The sequence below is a fragment of the Euprymna scolopes genome, chromosome 6 (assembly GCF_053919585.1).
Source record: "Euprymna scolopes isolate OS-2025 chromosome 6, ASM5391958v1, whole genome shotgun sequence".
NCBI classification, from domain to species: Eukaryota; Metazoa; Mollusca; class Cephalopoda; order Sepiida; family Sepiolidae; genus Euprymna; species Euprymna scolopes.
This window is the reverse complement of record NC_136487.1, coordinates 38,160,365-38,174,352: the sequence shown is the minus strand read 5'-3', so window position 1 is coordinate 38,174,352 and position 13,988 is coordinate 38,160,365. Positions and strand designations below refer to the sequence as shown.

Here is a 13,988-nt window from a genome sequence, read left to right as displayed (position 1 = left end):
TATATTCTATTAAAAAATATTTCTTCAAAATCTTTGGATTCAGCATTAAATAACCTGAAAAGGGTTGATATGCCGTAAAACAAAAACAACCAACCAATTCTTCTTGTGACACCATGTGTGTGTTAATTTGTATTGGTAAATTCATGTTATATTTTCTCATTTTTAAATACTTTTACCTTAATGGAATTAAAATTCATTCATTGTCTTCACATTTTTCTATCACTCGTGTCTTGCTTTGTTAATCCTAATCTTTTCACGGGCTTCTAATGCAATACCTCCTCCATCAAGTTAAAAGCTATTTTAATAGCATTACAAGCATATGCTGTACTTTAATGGACATCGGCAATATTGCATACCTGCTCCAACAATTCACATCTTTTTTATTTGTTGGTCAATTTTTTAAAGAATTATATTGATGAAAAGAGAATAAAATAAGCATTCCAATGATATTAATTTATTTTTCTTTTATGCATTCAATATTTTTATGCTCCAAGTTAAAAATGAAAAAAATGGTACGCCAGCAAAAAGGGAAACAGTTTTTTCAATGTTTACATTTCATACGTTACGTTTGGATACATATGCGTGGGATCAAATTTGATTGGATATGGCTGAAATTTTACAGGCTATATAAACAAAGTTCATCTCTACTGGTGTTTTATTTTGATTTTTATGATCACAGGAAGTAAAGTTACGATTGAACAAAGTTGACGAAGAATATTTCAAAATTGATAAGATAAACTGGTATATATCATCCATTTTCATATAGATAATAGTTTCAGAATTATTTTCATGTATAATGTATAAATATTTGATAATTATTAATTGTGCTGAAATTTCTTTAAAATTTTATCTATTATAGAAATCAAATCGCTTAAAGGGAAACGCTGTCAGTGTATTAACGAGTTTGTATTCTCTTAAAAATAGGAAACTGTTTTTTCTGCTTTCAAAACGAAAGCATAAAAAAGTTTCATTTTTTATTCTGGGTTTGTCAATTTAAAAAAAACTATCAAGTTTTTCAAATTTGATTTTCAAACAATACTATTTTGTTGTTTTTAACGCTTGTAGTACGCATGTACTAAAAGCGTTAAAAAAACAACAAAATGTACTAAGTACATACGTTTGTTTTTTAGTTGTAAAAAACAAATATATAACAAAAGGTACTTGTGCACTTATGCTACCATGCTGAAATAATGTTATTTAGAAACCCATTCTTAACATGGGGAAAGAAGGGTGTTTTGTTAATTATTCTGTACTTTCACCTAACAATTAAATAAAATATATCATGAAACTTGAATTTATTTTTAACTCCTTGTCAAGACCATTTTTTTTTGAATCTGTAAAACAAACCAGTTTTTGTTTTTTTTAACTGAAGATATCTAAATAATAATAATAATTAGGTGGTTCGATAAAGAATTTCATCGTGATACATTTTGTAAATTTTTACCTTGTTTCCACCTTAACATTTTTCTTTAAAATGACTACCTTTTAAGGTTTTCGGGTATGCTGAAAACAAATATCGCATTTAAATTTTCCGCACATAAGTAGTTTTCCGGATATTAAGCAATGTCATTTCTTATGTTATTGCATATTTTACATAAGAGTGTCAAGTTTCATGAGAATCGCTTGAAAAATAAATAAATGGTGGTGAAATTATCAAATTTCTTGAAATGTTGAGGTCCGTAATTTAGCCCACTTTTTCTAAAGAAAAATGTCTACGGAAAAGCCTAAATTTTGGCACTTAAAATTCTCATAACTTTTGAACTACTGATGGTATTTGCATAATTCAAACAGTTTTAAGTATCTTTTACATAGCTCTTTTTATGTAAGTCGATAAAATTACAATTATCTAAAAAGAAAAAATCAACTTGTAATGCTAATTTTAATCTTACAAGTCAACACCCATTCACACTCTTCAGAGCTAACTAGAACATCTCCAAAATATTTTGAATTGGGAACTTAAATAAAACGGATTTTCATCAAAAGAACATATTGGAATGGAAGTAATTTATTGCCTTAATGCTCTCACTTACCTCAAAGAGATAATGGCTTATTAATTTTCCAACACAGTAAAAAAAAAAAAAAAAATCTTTTTTCCAATGGTGAGGTTCTCTGTCATCTTTTAAAGTGAGTTTTTCATATTTTTGACTTGCGGTTGTTCTCATTTTTCTTAATCACTTTTCTTTCCTTTCATTTTGTGGATCAAGTAAAGATTAGATACCCCGTAGCAGACGACAAAAATAGGCGAACAATTCAACCTTAACATTGCCGTTATTTTTAAACTTGTAAACGGGTCAAATAGCAGACATAATCAGATGTTCACAAGTAAGATTTTTTAAAAATATATTTACAAAACTTTTAAAGATTTAAAAGAAAGTATATATTTACAAAACATTTTCTTTAATATTAAATATTTACAAAACTTTTAAGGATTAAAAAACTTTTTGTGTAAGTAACAAAACGAACGTAAATGTAACAAAATATATTCAAATAAATGGGTGTCTTTCTGAGTGCGTTTTTTTAATATATTTACAGAACTTTAATAAAACTAATAATTATAATAAAAATAAAAAAAATAAAATGAATGACCTATATTAATTGCAAAACATTAGAAACTGAAATTATCGGATGCTAAACTTACTTGCACTTAATTTGTCTTTATGGAGAAGTAAGCAAATAGCAAGTTTTTTTTTTTTTTTTTTTTTTTTTTTTTTTAAACAAAAATAAAAATTATAAAAAGATTTGTATCTTGTGATACTACACTTCATCTTTATAAAAATAAAAGTCATAAAACATATGTGAATAAAATATATTTTTTAAAATCTCGATTGTTTAGACTTGTTGCTTATACTTGTGATTTTATTATGCATAAAGATTGCCTCGGTCTAGAAGGATTTCTCCTTCGCTGATCGCCTACATACATCGCACTTTTAAATAAATATTGAATTGTATTAAAAACGCACGAAGAAAGATAAACACACACACACACTGTACATAAAAATTAATCTTGGTCGCAAAAATCCGAACAAGTCAGTTATTTTATGTTTGTTTCTGCCATAAAAAGTTTGATTATAATAATTTTATTTCAATTTTTTTTTTTAAATTATGTATTTTTTAATTGACATCATCCAAAATTCTTAGTTATAACCTCGGTTTATTTATTTATTTGGTATTATTTTATGACCTGCCCCATCTTAGTATAAACACCTCCCAACCTCCCCATGTTAAGAATGGCTTTTGATGTGGGGGGTGTTTATTCTGAAAGCCGATCTTAACATAGGGAGGTTGGAATGTTTATAATATGCTGGGGCACGTCATAAAAATTTGCCATTTATTTATATTATTATTATTATTATTAGTTTTATTAAAAGTTCTGTAAATATATAAAAGTACTCAGAAAGACACTAATTTATTTAAATATATTTTGTTTAAATATGTTCATTTTATTACTTACATTAAAAAGTTTTGCGTAAATAGAAAAAAGTTTTTTTTATTTTTTATCCTTAAAAGTTTTGTAAATATTTAATATTAAAGAAAATGTTTTGTAAATATATATTTTTTCTTTTAAATTTTCAAAACTTTTGTAAATATATTTTTAAAAAATCTTGCTCGCGAAAATTCGAATATGTCTGCTATTTGATGTGTTTACAAGTTTAGAAACAACTAACAGCAATGTCATGGTCGAACAACCGGTGACCCTTGAATTGTTTGCTTATTTTTGTCGTCTGCTACGGGGTATCTAATCTTTACTTGATCCCATTTTGTTTTGAAATAGTCTTTTTTATTAATTTAATTGCCTTTGAAGAGAAGCCAAATAAACCAAAGACAGTACTTTTTTGTTATAGAATGCAAAGAAAACATAGGCATTCACTGAACAAAAATTATTATTGTAGATTGATTCTTTCCTTTGGTCATTAGTATGCAACCAACTAGTATATATGCCCTGAAGCCAGAAACATAATTTTATTGGGAGTATTATTTGAAACAATTTGGATGATATTACGAGGGATGTCTTAAAATTATGGATGCATGAGTCCCTTAACTCTCCTGGGTCGTGCGGGGACTGCATTATTTTATGCAGTGTCTTGTGCAAAAATAACCTGGCAGTGCCCCTCCCTCTCCAGGCTCCGAGTACATATAGTGCCTGGTATTACCAAATAGTCACCCATTTTAGTATTGGCCAAGCTCAATGTCATTTAACTTCGATGATCTAACAGGAACTGGTGTGTCAACGTGATTATGCCATATGTTTAAAAATCTTATGCTTATAAAAAATATCAATTAATGAAAAAGGCTTTAAAGTTTTTTATATAGAGCTTTGTATTAACGCTAATGGCAGCTGACGATTCCCCTCCCCCTAGCAGGACTCAACCTATGAAGACTTGAGTGCATCTATGTAGTTTTCTACAGACAGATGTTTTTTGGGTGGGGGGCCATTTTACCCAAAATAAAAAAAATAATTTTTTACTCATAACTTTTTGTTATACATGATGTCACCATTTCATGTCTTTTGTTTTCCATATAGAGATGCCCATTGGATTTACTGGTGCTGCAGACAAAGATATTGGATTTGGGTGAACCAAAGGCAGTTCTTGCACTTGCACTTTCCCCACCTAATTTGGATGAGATTGAACGGACACTGTTGAATTTGAAAGAAGTATCTTATTGATTTTTCTGTGTTTTGTGTCACCTCTTTTTTTTTCCCCCTGCTTTTTTTTTCCCCTGCTTTTTTTTTCCCCTGCTTTTTTTTTCCTCTGCTTTTTTTTTCCCCTGCTTTTTTTTTCCCCTGCTTTTTTTTTCCCTGCTTTTTTTTCCCCCTGCTTTTTTTTTCCCTGCTTTTTTTTCCCCTGCTTTTTTTTTCCCTGCTTTTTTTTTCCCTGCTTTTTTTTTCCCTGCTTTTTTTTTCCCTGCTTTTTTTTTCCCTGCTTTTTTTTTCCCTGCTTTTTTTTCCCCCTGCTTTTTTTTTCCCTGCTTTTTTTTCCCCTGCTTTTTTTTTCCCCTGCTTTTTTTTTCCCCTGCTTTTTTTTTCCCCTGCTTTTTTTTCCCCCTGCTTTTTTTTCCCCTGCTTTTTTTTTCCCTGCTTTTTTTTTCCCTGCTTTTTTTTCCCCCTGCTTTTTTTTCCCCCTGCTTTTTTTTCCCCCTGCTTTTTTTTCCCCCTGCTTTTTTTTCCCCCTGCTTTTTTTTCCCCTGCTTTTTTTTCCCCCTGCTTTTTTTTCCCCCTGCTTTTTTTTTCCCTGCTTTTTTTCCCCTGCTTTTTTTTTCCCCTGCTTTTTTTTTCCCCTGCTTTTTTTTTCCCTGCTTTTTTTCCCCTGCTTTTTTTTTCCCCTGCTTTTGTTTTCCCCTGCTTTTTTTTTCCCCTGCTTTTTTTTTCCCTGCTTTTTTTTTCCCTGCTTTTTTTTCCCCCTGCTTTTTTTTCCCCTGCTTTTTTTCCCCTGCTTTTTTTTCCCCTGCTTTTTTTTCCCCTGCTTTTTTTTCTCCCTGCTTTTTTTTTTCCCTGCTTTTTTTTCCCTGCTTTTTTTTCCCCTGCTTTTTTTTCCCCTGCTTTTTTTTCCCCTGCTTTTTTTTTCCCTGCTTTTTTTTTTTTTTTTTTTTTTTTTCTGTTTTTTTTTTTTTTCTGCTTTTTTTAACCTAGTAATTCACTCATGTCTGTTCGTTTGGTCACACTTTTCTCAATAACCATGCCTTGAATTTTTAAAATTTTGCACAAATTTTAGCTATGGTGAAAGTAAATTTTTGCTAGAATGGATTTTCCAGTATAATTATGGTTGTTTATCATTCATCCATTCATGTTTGCACTTTTTTTAATAATCCTAACTTTGTTTTTTTTTTTTTTAAACTTTGCACAAACATTAGTCATAGTAAAGTAGGTTTCTCACTCGCAAAGGAAGACCCCACATGCTTAGCTTGTTTTTTGTGCTTTTTTTTTTTTATTCTGTTTTTTTTTTTTCTTCTGTTTTTTTTTTTTTTGTGCTTTTTTTTCTGTTTTTCTCTTGTTTTTGCTCTTGTTTTTTTGTTTCCCCCCTTTTTGGTTTTCCTTTCTCTTTTTTGTCTTTTTCTTTGTTTTTTTTGGGTTTTTTTTTAATACTTCCTTGTAGATTGAGAAAATTGTGACTAGCCTGCTCAGAAGTGCCCAAGAATAGTATGTGCATGATCTCACTGGACACCTTTTTAGATACAAGAATGTACTTGGCCAGGTACAATATAAGAATAACTCTCGAGTCATTCGGAAGTGGCATAGATGGCTTGTAGCACATGCGGCAAATTGCATTATAAGAAGTTGGTGCAGCGGATTGCATTATAAGGAGTTGGCAAGAAGTAATTCCAAAACTCGAATTGATTTTTTTTTCCTAACAAGAACCATTATTAGAACACTTTAGACAATGATAATCAAAGCTTGCCATCATGTTTGATCAATTTTAAAATGGTACACTATTTTTTTTTTTTTTTTTTTACATAGGCAACACCACATTATCAAGGCCAAGAGGCCACTCAAGGATAAGGGTTAAAGAGTGTACAGTAGAAATTGGTCAATATAGTAATCATTAGTAATGAAAATTTGGCAAATTTAATAACCTATATGGAACGGCCCATCAAGAACTTATTTACTTTTGACTTGAACACAACCATATTGTAGTCAGCCGGAAAGCAGGAAAACGGAAGACAATTCCACAGGCGTGCAGTTCTAAGAAAGAAGCTTTGTTCATGGAATCTACGTTTAGGTTTAGGCACAGATAAAGAGTGGGGGGAATTATTGATAGTGTTTACAGCTAGACGAGTGTTTCTTGTGAAAGTTTGGCGAGGGGGGACCATAGATTGAAGCTCATTTGAACACTTTCCATGAAAATAACGATACATCAGAGACAAACTCGCAACATCTCTTCTGTGAGATAAAGGTTGCAAGGAAGAGAAAAGGACATCTCCTACGAGGCTACGAAGTCTATTTTGAACTCTATCAAGGCAGGCCAAGTCCTTTCTAGCAGCTCCTGCCCAGATGTGGCAACAGTATTCCATCCTTGGACGTACCTGGCTCTTATATAGATAGAGAATAGCATCAGCAGTGAGATATCTACCGGATCGATAGAAAGATCCCACCATTTTTCCAGCGGCCTTGGCAACGGATTTGATGTACGTGTTCCATTTAAGATCAGGAGTAATGGTCAAGCCAAGAAGTTTGTCAAAACTTGAGGCCTCCTGAAGACGAGAGCCATTCATTTCAATTGATGTCAGATGTGGATCAGAATGTTGATGATGTAAAGAGAGAAGCTTGGTTTTAGATGCATTAAAAGTAACCAGCAATTCTTTACCCCATTGTACTACGTGCTCAAGATCAGAGGAGAGAGAATTGGAGAGAACTTGGTCGTTTACTGTCTTAGATGTGCTACCATAAATGGTAGTGTCGTCAGCATAGATGTCTACAAATGATGTAAGGATGTGATTTGGAAGATCATTAATGTAGATCAGGAAAAGAGTTGGGCCCAGGATGGACCCCTGAGGGACACCGGCATTAATACTGTGAGCTTCTGATTTTTGCCCCTCAACTACTACTCTTATGAACCTGTCAGAAAGAAATGATTTAATAATTGAGAAGACATTTCCAGCAATACCATAGCTAGAGATCTTATGAAGTAAACCTTTATGCCATACCCTATCAAAGGTCGTAGATATGTCAAGAGCAATTGTCCTAGAAAGATTGCCTCCGTCGAGAGATTTGCTAATCCTATGAGATATAACTGTAAGCACATCTGCTGTAGATCTAGCAGAACGGAAACCATATTGAGTGTCACTAAGAAGGTTATTTTTGTTGAGATGGTTGATTACTTCTGTATTTAACACAGATTCCAGCAACTTACTCATGACGCACAGGAGACTTATTGGTCTGTACTGAGAGGGTGATGAGCGATCACCTGAATTCTTAAATACATTAAATATATTAAATATATTAGTTAACAATATGGTTTCATCTGAACCTCACATGTGGACTGTGTAGCTATTTTTTAGAATGCAATGCTTATAGTTAGAAGATGAGCTGAAATGAATAAAAACAATTCGTTACCTTCATTTTATTTATAAATCATTGAAAGGTCATTAACCACAAACAAACTAATGAGAATGATAGAGGTTTTCATTAGTTTGTTAGTGTTTAATGACCTTTCAATATTATATATAATCTTAGCCCAAGTCAGTGTTTTTTTTTTTTTCTTCAAAATGACAATTTATACAATTTTTTTTTTTTTTTTTTTTTGTAATGGTTTTTTTAGAATACAGAATTTGACTATGTATAATGTGAAAATAACTTTGTTTGATTTTTAAAGTTTGGTACTCTTTGTAACAAGTCTCCTTGCTTGTAAAAATGTCACCAATATAGCATTGTTGCAGGAATCGGATGGGGTCCAGGTGAAACAATCATAAACTTGATATAAACCAATAAAATCCTTTTTTATTTATTTACATATTTTTTGTTGTTTAGCACGTATAAGATAGCTGCATATTTAACTCTAAAGCATATAGTAGTGAAATTTGGTCAAGTTTAACTTTAAAAATCAAAGAAAGAATGACATTTAAGGTAATATATTTTGTATATGTTTGATTGAATAGTTTAACTGTAATCGGTTATCAAACTTCGATCAATGTGGTTCATTAAGTTTTCATTAAAATTTGAAAATTTAAATGGATGAAAGAAATCTTAAATTGTTTTGTTTGTTTTTCACATAATTATCATGTCCAGAAAGTTCTTTTGGAAATCCGTAACAAAGGCAAACCAACAAAATTTTATTGAAAAAAATCTGTTCATTCTTGTCAATTTAACTGCTTTGCTGACCTAGTAGCAGCAACAGTATCAGCAACACTGTGACGGTTTTTTCTCCAAGATTCATTTAAGAATTTGAAAATATGAATATAAAAAATGTTCTTAAATGTGTTTTAGAATTTATCAGAATATATACTTAGTAATCTATAATTTAATTTAAATAAACTATGTGTATCCTTTAAATAAATTGACTATCAAAAGTTTTTATAACCCCTTTATAAAATAGTGTCTCCTTTGAGAAATACTGTTTTTTTTTTTTTTAGGTTTAAGAGTTCAAATACTTTACTTTTGAACTCTAATTCTTGTTGGAAATAACTTACTAACAACCAATTTAAAAAAAATTCTACTTATTTTCTTTTTTTTTTTTCTTAGATGATTAACCCTTAAACAAAACTTGGCAAAGAAAAAATCCAAAATCCCATTTAAAGTGGAAAGATCAGTTCCACATATAAATTTAATGCAAAATGATCCCCCATTGTTGGGCCATTGTAGCTTTTTAAGGAAGTTAGCCCTCTCCCCGACAAATTATTATATTTTTTCATGCTGAAGCATTATTAAAACATTCTAATTGCTTATCCTACCTTTAAGACTAAATTTGAGTAACAAGCACCTGCTCTAAAAAAAATATATATATTCTAACTGCTTATAAAATTTAAAGAATATTGATATAGATTTTGTTATTTTCTTGTCTTTTCAATCATATAAATATTTTTTTTAATTTGACCAATAATGTGAGAAATTGCAATCGGTTCATGATGGTGGACTAGTTGGGATTGTTATGATATATTCTGAAAACTGATTAGCTCTAAACTAATGTTATTCCGATAACGAAATAGCTCTAATTAAATATGTAAGAACAGTTTTTATATTCATATTTTCTTAATTCATTCTTGAATAAAAATTAAAGAATGTGTGTTGTTTACAACTGTGCTATCGCTAATACTGCTCAAATACTATACAACTGTGCTATCGCTAATACTGCTCAAATACTATACAACTGTGCTATCGCTAATACTGCTCAAATACTATACAACTGTGCTATCGCTAATGCTGCTCAAATACTATATAACTGTGCTATCGCTAATGCTGCTCAAATACTATACAACTGTGCTATCGCTAATGCTGCTCAAATACTATACAACTGTGCTATCGCTAATACTGCTCAAATACTATACAACTGTGTTATCGCTAATGCTGCTCAAATACTATACAACTGTGCTATCGCTAATGCTGCTCAAATACTATACAACCGTGCTATCGCTAATGCTGCTCAAATACTATACAACTGTGCTATCGCTAATGCTGCTCAAATACTATACAACTGTGCTATCGCTAACACTGCTCAAATACTATACAACTGTGCTATCCCTAATACTGCTCAAATACTATACAACTGTGCTATCGCTAATACTGCTCAAATACTATACAACTGTGCTATCGCTAATACTGCTCAAATACTATACAACTGTGCTATCGCTAATACTGCTCAAATACTATACAACTGTGCTATCGCTAATGCTGCTCAAATACTATACAACTGTGCTATCGCTAATGCTGCTCAAATACTATACAACTGTGCTATCGCTAATGCTGCTCAAATACTATACAACTGTGCTATCGCTAATGCTGCTCAAATACTATACAACTGTGCTATCGCTAATGCTGCTCAAATACTATACAACTGTGCTATCGCTAATGCTGCTCAAATACTATACAACTGTGCTATCGCTAATGCTGCTCAAATACTATACAACTGTGCTATCGCTAATGCTGCTCAAATACTATACAACTGTGCTATCGCTAATGCTGCTCAAATACTATACAACTGTGCTATCGCTAATGCTGCTCAAATACTATACAACTGTGCTATCGCTAATGCTGCTCAAATACTATACAACTGTGCTATCCCTAATACTGCTCAAATACTATACAACTATGCTATCGCTAATACTGCTCAAAACTCGATAAATAGAAACGTTTTTTTGTTTTTTTTTCGAGTAGGTCCTTTTTAATTGCTATCGACTACCGTGGTCTTGCACACTCTACAATTATACTTTCAATTGATAACTATAGTAAAAAGATTGATTTATTTACTAGTAGGTGTCCGAGAATTTTTTTTTTTTGCAAAATGTTTGATACTCATCATATTGAAGTTTTATTTTTAACACTACAAAAAACTAGATGGTCAGAAATATTTCGGACACCCTAAATTATTAAAATTAATACCTCTTCTGATTGGTTCCAAAATTTCATTACAAAATTTTTCATACAAACGCAGTACAAGCATTTACAAATTAGAGGGGTGTCTTCACAAAACATTATCGAAAACGCTGTTTTATGAGGTTCACATATCATTTTATTTGCCTCAAACTCTAAAAATATATAATGTACATTACTATTAATTCATTTGAAAGTATATTCATTTCCAAATAAAATGGTGGTATTTTGAGGATGAAGTGGTTTGGTTTTTAAAATATGACTATTTTAGCAGAACACCTTTGAAATCTATGATCATCTAAAGTATTTTATCGTCCGTGTGTATTGCTAATTCTAGCCTGAAAATCAGGAAGTATATTTTAGATTGAGTTTCATGTTCCATACAACAAAAAGATGAGATGAAATTTTTATTTAAAAAAAAGGGGGAGGTGGAGGATAATGACATGCGTATGAACATGAAATTGTACTATATTATAGATTTCTTATATTAAACAAAAATATATTGAGTGTTTAAAGCTGTTTTGGTAAGACATTTCATCAAAGGAAATTTGAACTTTGAGATTGGTTAACTGGCTTACACTTACAATTTCATGAAATCTTGGGTGATAATTTTAATTTAGTAATAGGAGAAAGAAAGATATGCTTAATGTCTTAAAATTTATACTTTCAGATTGGAGCTATTAGTATGCCATTGGATGGAATTCACAAACGATACGATGGAGATTTGACATATTTGGGTCGTGTGATTGCTGCTTTGCCAGTTGATGTCAAAGTTGGCAAACTATTGGTTCTTGGGCACGTCTTTGGATTTCTGAAGGAATGCTTGATTCTTGGTAGGTATTTTGAAAAGATTGTTACCATGTTGTGCATAATATTATGGAAAGTAATGGTTTAGGAGTGAATGTTATCAAGACAAAATTGATGATTAATGGTTGAAGGGTTGGAAAGCTTCTGGAAAGAGGAAAGTTTCTCTGCTCAGTTTGTGGAAAGAACATCTGGTGCAATTCAGTTCTTTATTGTAAGCGTTAGGTAGGTTAGAAGTAGATTGAGAAATGGTAACGATCTTGTATACAGAAGATGTGTGAAACAATAGTGATGGATGACATGAAAAAGGTCAATCTAGATGGTAAAGCTATTGAGGTTGTCGTGATGTTTTGTTAGCTTGGCGATACTATTGGAGCATAAGATGGAGCAGGTGCTAGTGTGATTGGGACAGGAGTGGATGAAGTGAGTTGAGATAACTTCCGTCTGGACTAACCAGTAGAGTGTTATTGCTGTCAGCCAAGGGAATAGTCTGTTAAGCATGTATTTAGTGTGATATATGAAATTGAAATGTTTGAAGACAAACGATATGAGAATGATACGATAGATGTGTAATATGAGTCTTCAAAACAAGCTTAGATCTTATGGCATCAGGAAGATTAAATCTGTATAGTGTAGGAAGATGTGCAAAACAGGAAACTCCAATGCTACAGCCACATTGAATAAATGAGAGGTGCTTGGCTTAGTGGACGTAAAACAGTTGAGACAGTATGTTCAGTTCACAAAGAAAGGTCAACAAAAGTATGAAGGAGAGTGATAGGGATGGAATTAAGAACAACAGGGATAAATAAAGACCAGACTAGATATACACTACTTTTGAAGTCAATTAATAACAGCTATTCAATGCATGTCAGCATGTAAAACAAGCAGTAAATCGAATGATGGTGATGAATGTTGGTTATGAAGCTAAAAATAAACAGAAATACATTACATCTTTGTCTATAGTACAGCCATCTTTATGTAATCCAATGAGCAGGGGAGGGGTTAACATGTACTATATTATCCATTATAATCAAAATACTTATCTATATTTCACTAGAATATTAAATGTTTCATAATAAAAACAAAATTAACTGGATTCTTAGCTGTTGTTTCTTTGAAGTTCAGTTTAAAAATTCTTTTAAACTTTGAGAGGGGAAGAAGGGTATTAACTAAATATACTGGATTGTTTATGGGAATTCAATTATACTTTTGTGTTTGATGTAACCTTGATATTTCTGTCTATATGACTGAGACAATCTGATAATATGAAACTTTTTAACTAAAGTCTTAAAAAATAAAATTCAGCAATCAGTATGCTAATTAGTTTAATGTACTTGAAAATATAATTGTAATCTGTACAAAATGTCCTTTCATTTGATATGCTACAAGCCATATTTTGTTAATTTTTTTGAATCGTGTTGTGATGACCATCTTTGATTTTTCATGATGTAATATTGACAAATGATAATGTCCATTTTTAAGTTTTCTTCCTTTGATGATTGTAACACTGGGTATGGGGCAGCCAAACCAGCTGCCAACATTGCCCTGCTTTTTATTGAAACCAACTGACTTTTTTAGTATCCTCGCTGTTCCCTTACATGCAATTGTCTGGATCTCTTTTCCACTTGGTTCACCAGGAATATTAGTTAAGTAGGACTTCAGGTTCTTCTTCATAAACCCTGTAGCACCTATAATAACTGGTATGATTGATATTTCCTCTAGATTCCAGTTTCTTTTCATATCATACATGAGACCTTGGTATTTGGTCTGTTTCTCTCTTTCAGCTCTGTTCAAACCACCATCATTAGGGACACTCATTTCAACTAAGGTTGCCACTCTTTCTGACTTATTCCATATAACTATGTCAGGTTTCACAGCAGCATTTTCAAGGTAGATGGCTGTAGGGATTACATGGTCATAATGTATGGTGTATAAGTCATTTCCAACTGTTCTTTCAGGTTGATATTCCCAGGACTTGCTGCTGCACTGGATGTTTAATTTTTTACAGATGGTCCGGTGGAGGCACTTACATACTCCATCATGTCTCGCTGTATAGTAGCCGTCCCCCAAAAGAACCTTACAACTTGATATCATATGACTCACACTTTCCAATTTTGTATGGCAGAACCTGCATTTGTTATTACTGATACCTGCCATCTTCTTG

The 13,988-nt window shown here is 31.8% G+C and overlaps 1 protein-coding gene across 1 annotated transcript in view; it reads left to right on the top strand.

Annotated features, from left to right (window-relative positions):
• Nucleotides 1-13,988, top strand: part of LOC145277613 (ATP-dependent RNA helicase TDRD9-like) — a 228,291-nt gene that overhangs the window by 62,035 nt on the left and 152,268 nt on the right. Inside the window, exons 15-16 of the mRNA XM_080129144.1 lie at nt 4,523-4,654; nt 11,691-11,853. Of these exons, the coding sequence (XP_079985270.1) occupies nt 4,523-4,654; nt 11,691-11,853 (295 nt within the window). The remainder of the gene's footprint in view (nt 1-4,522; nt 4,655-11,690; nt 11,854-13,988) is intronic.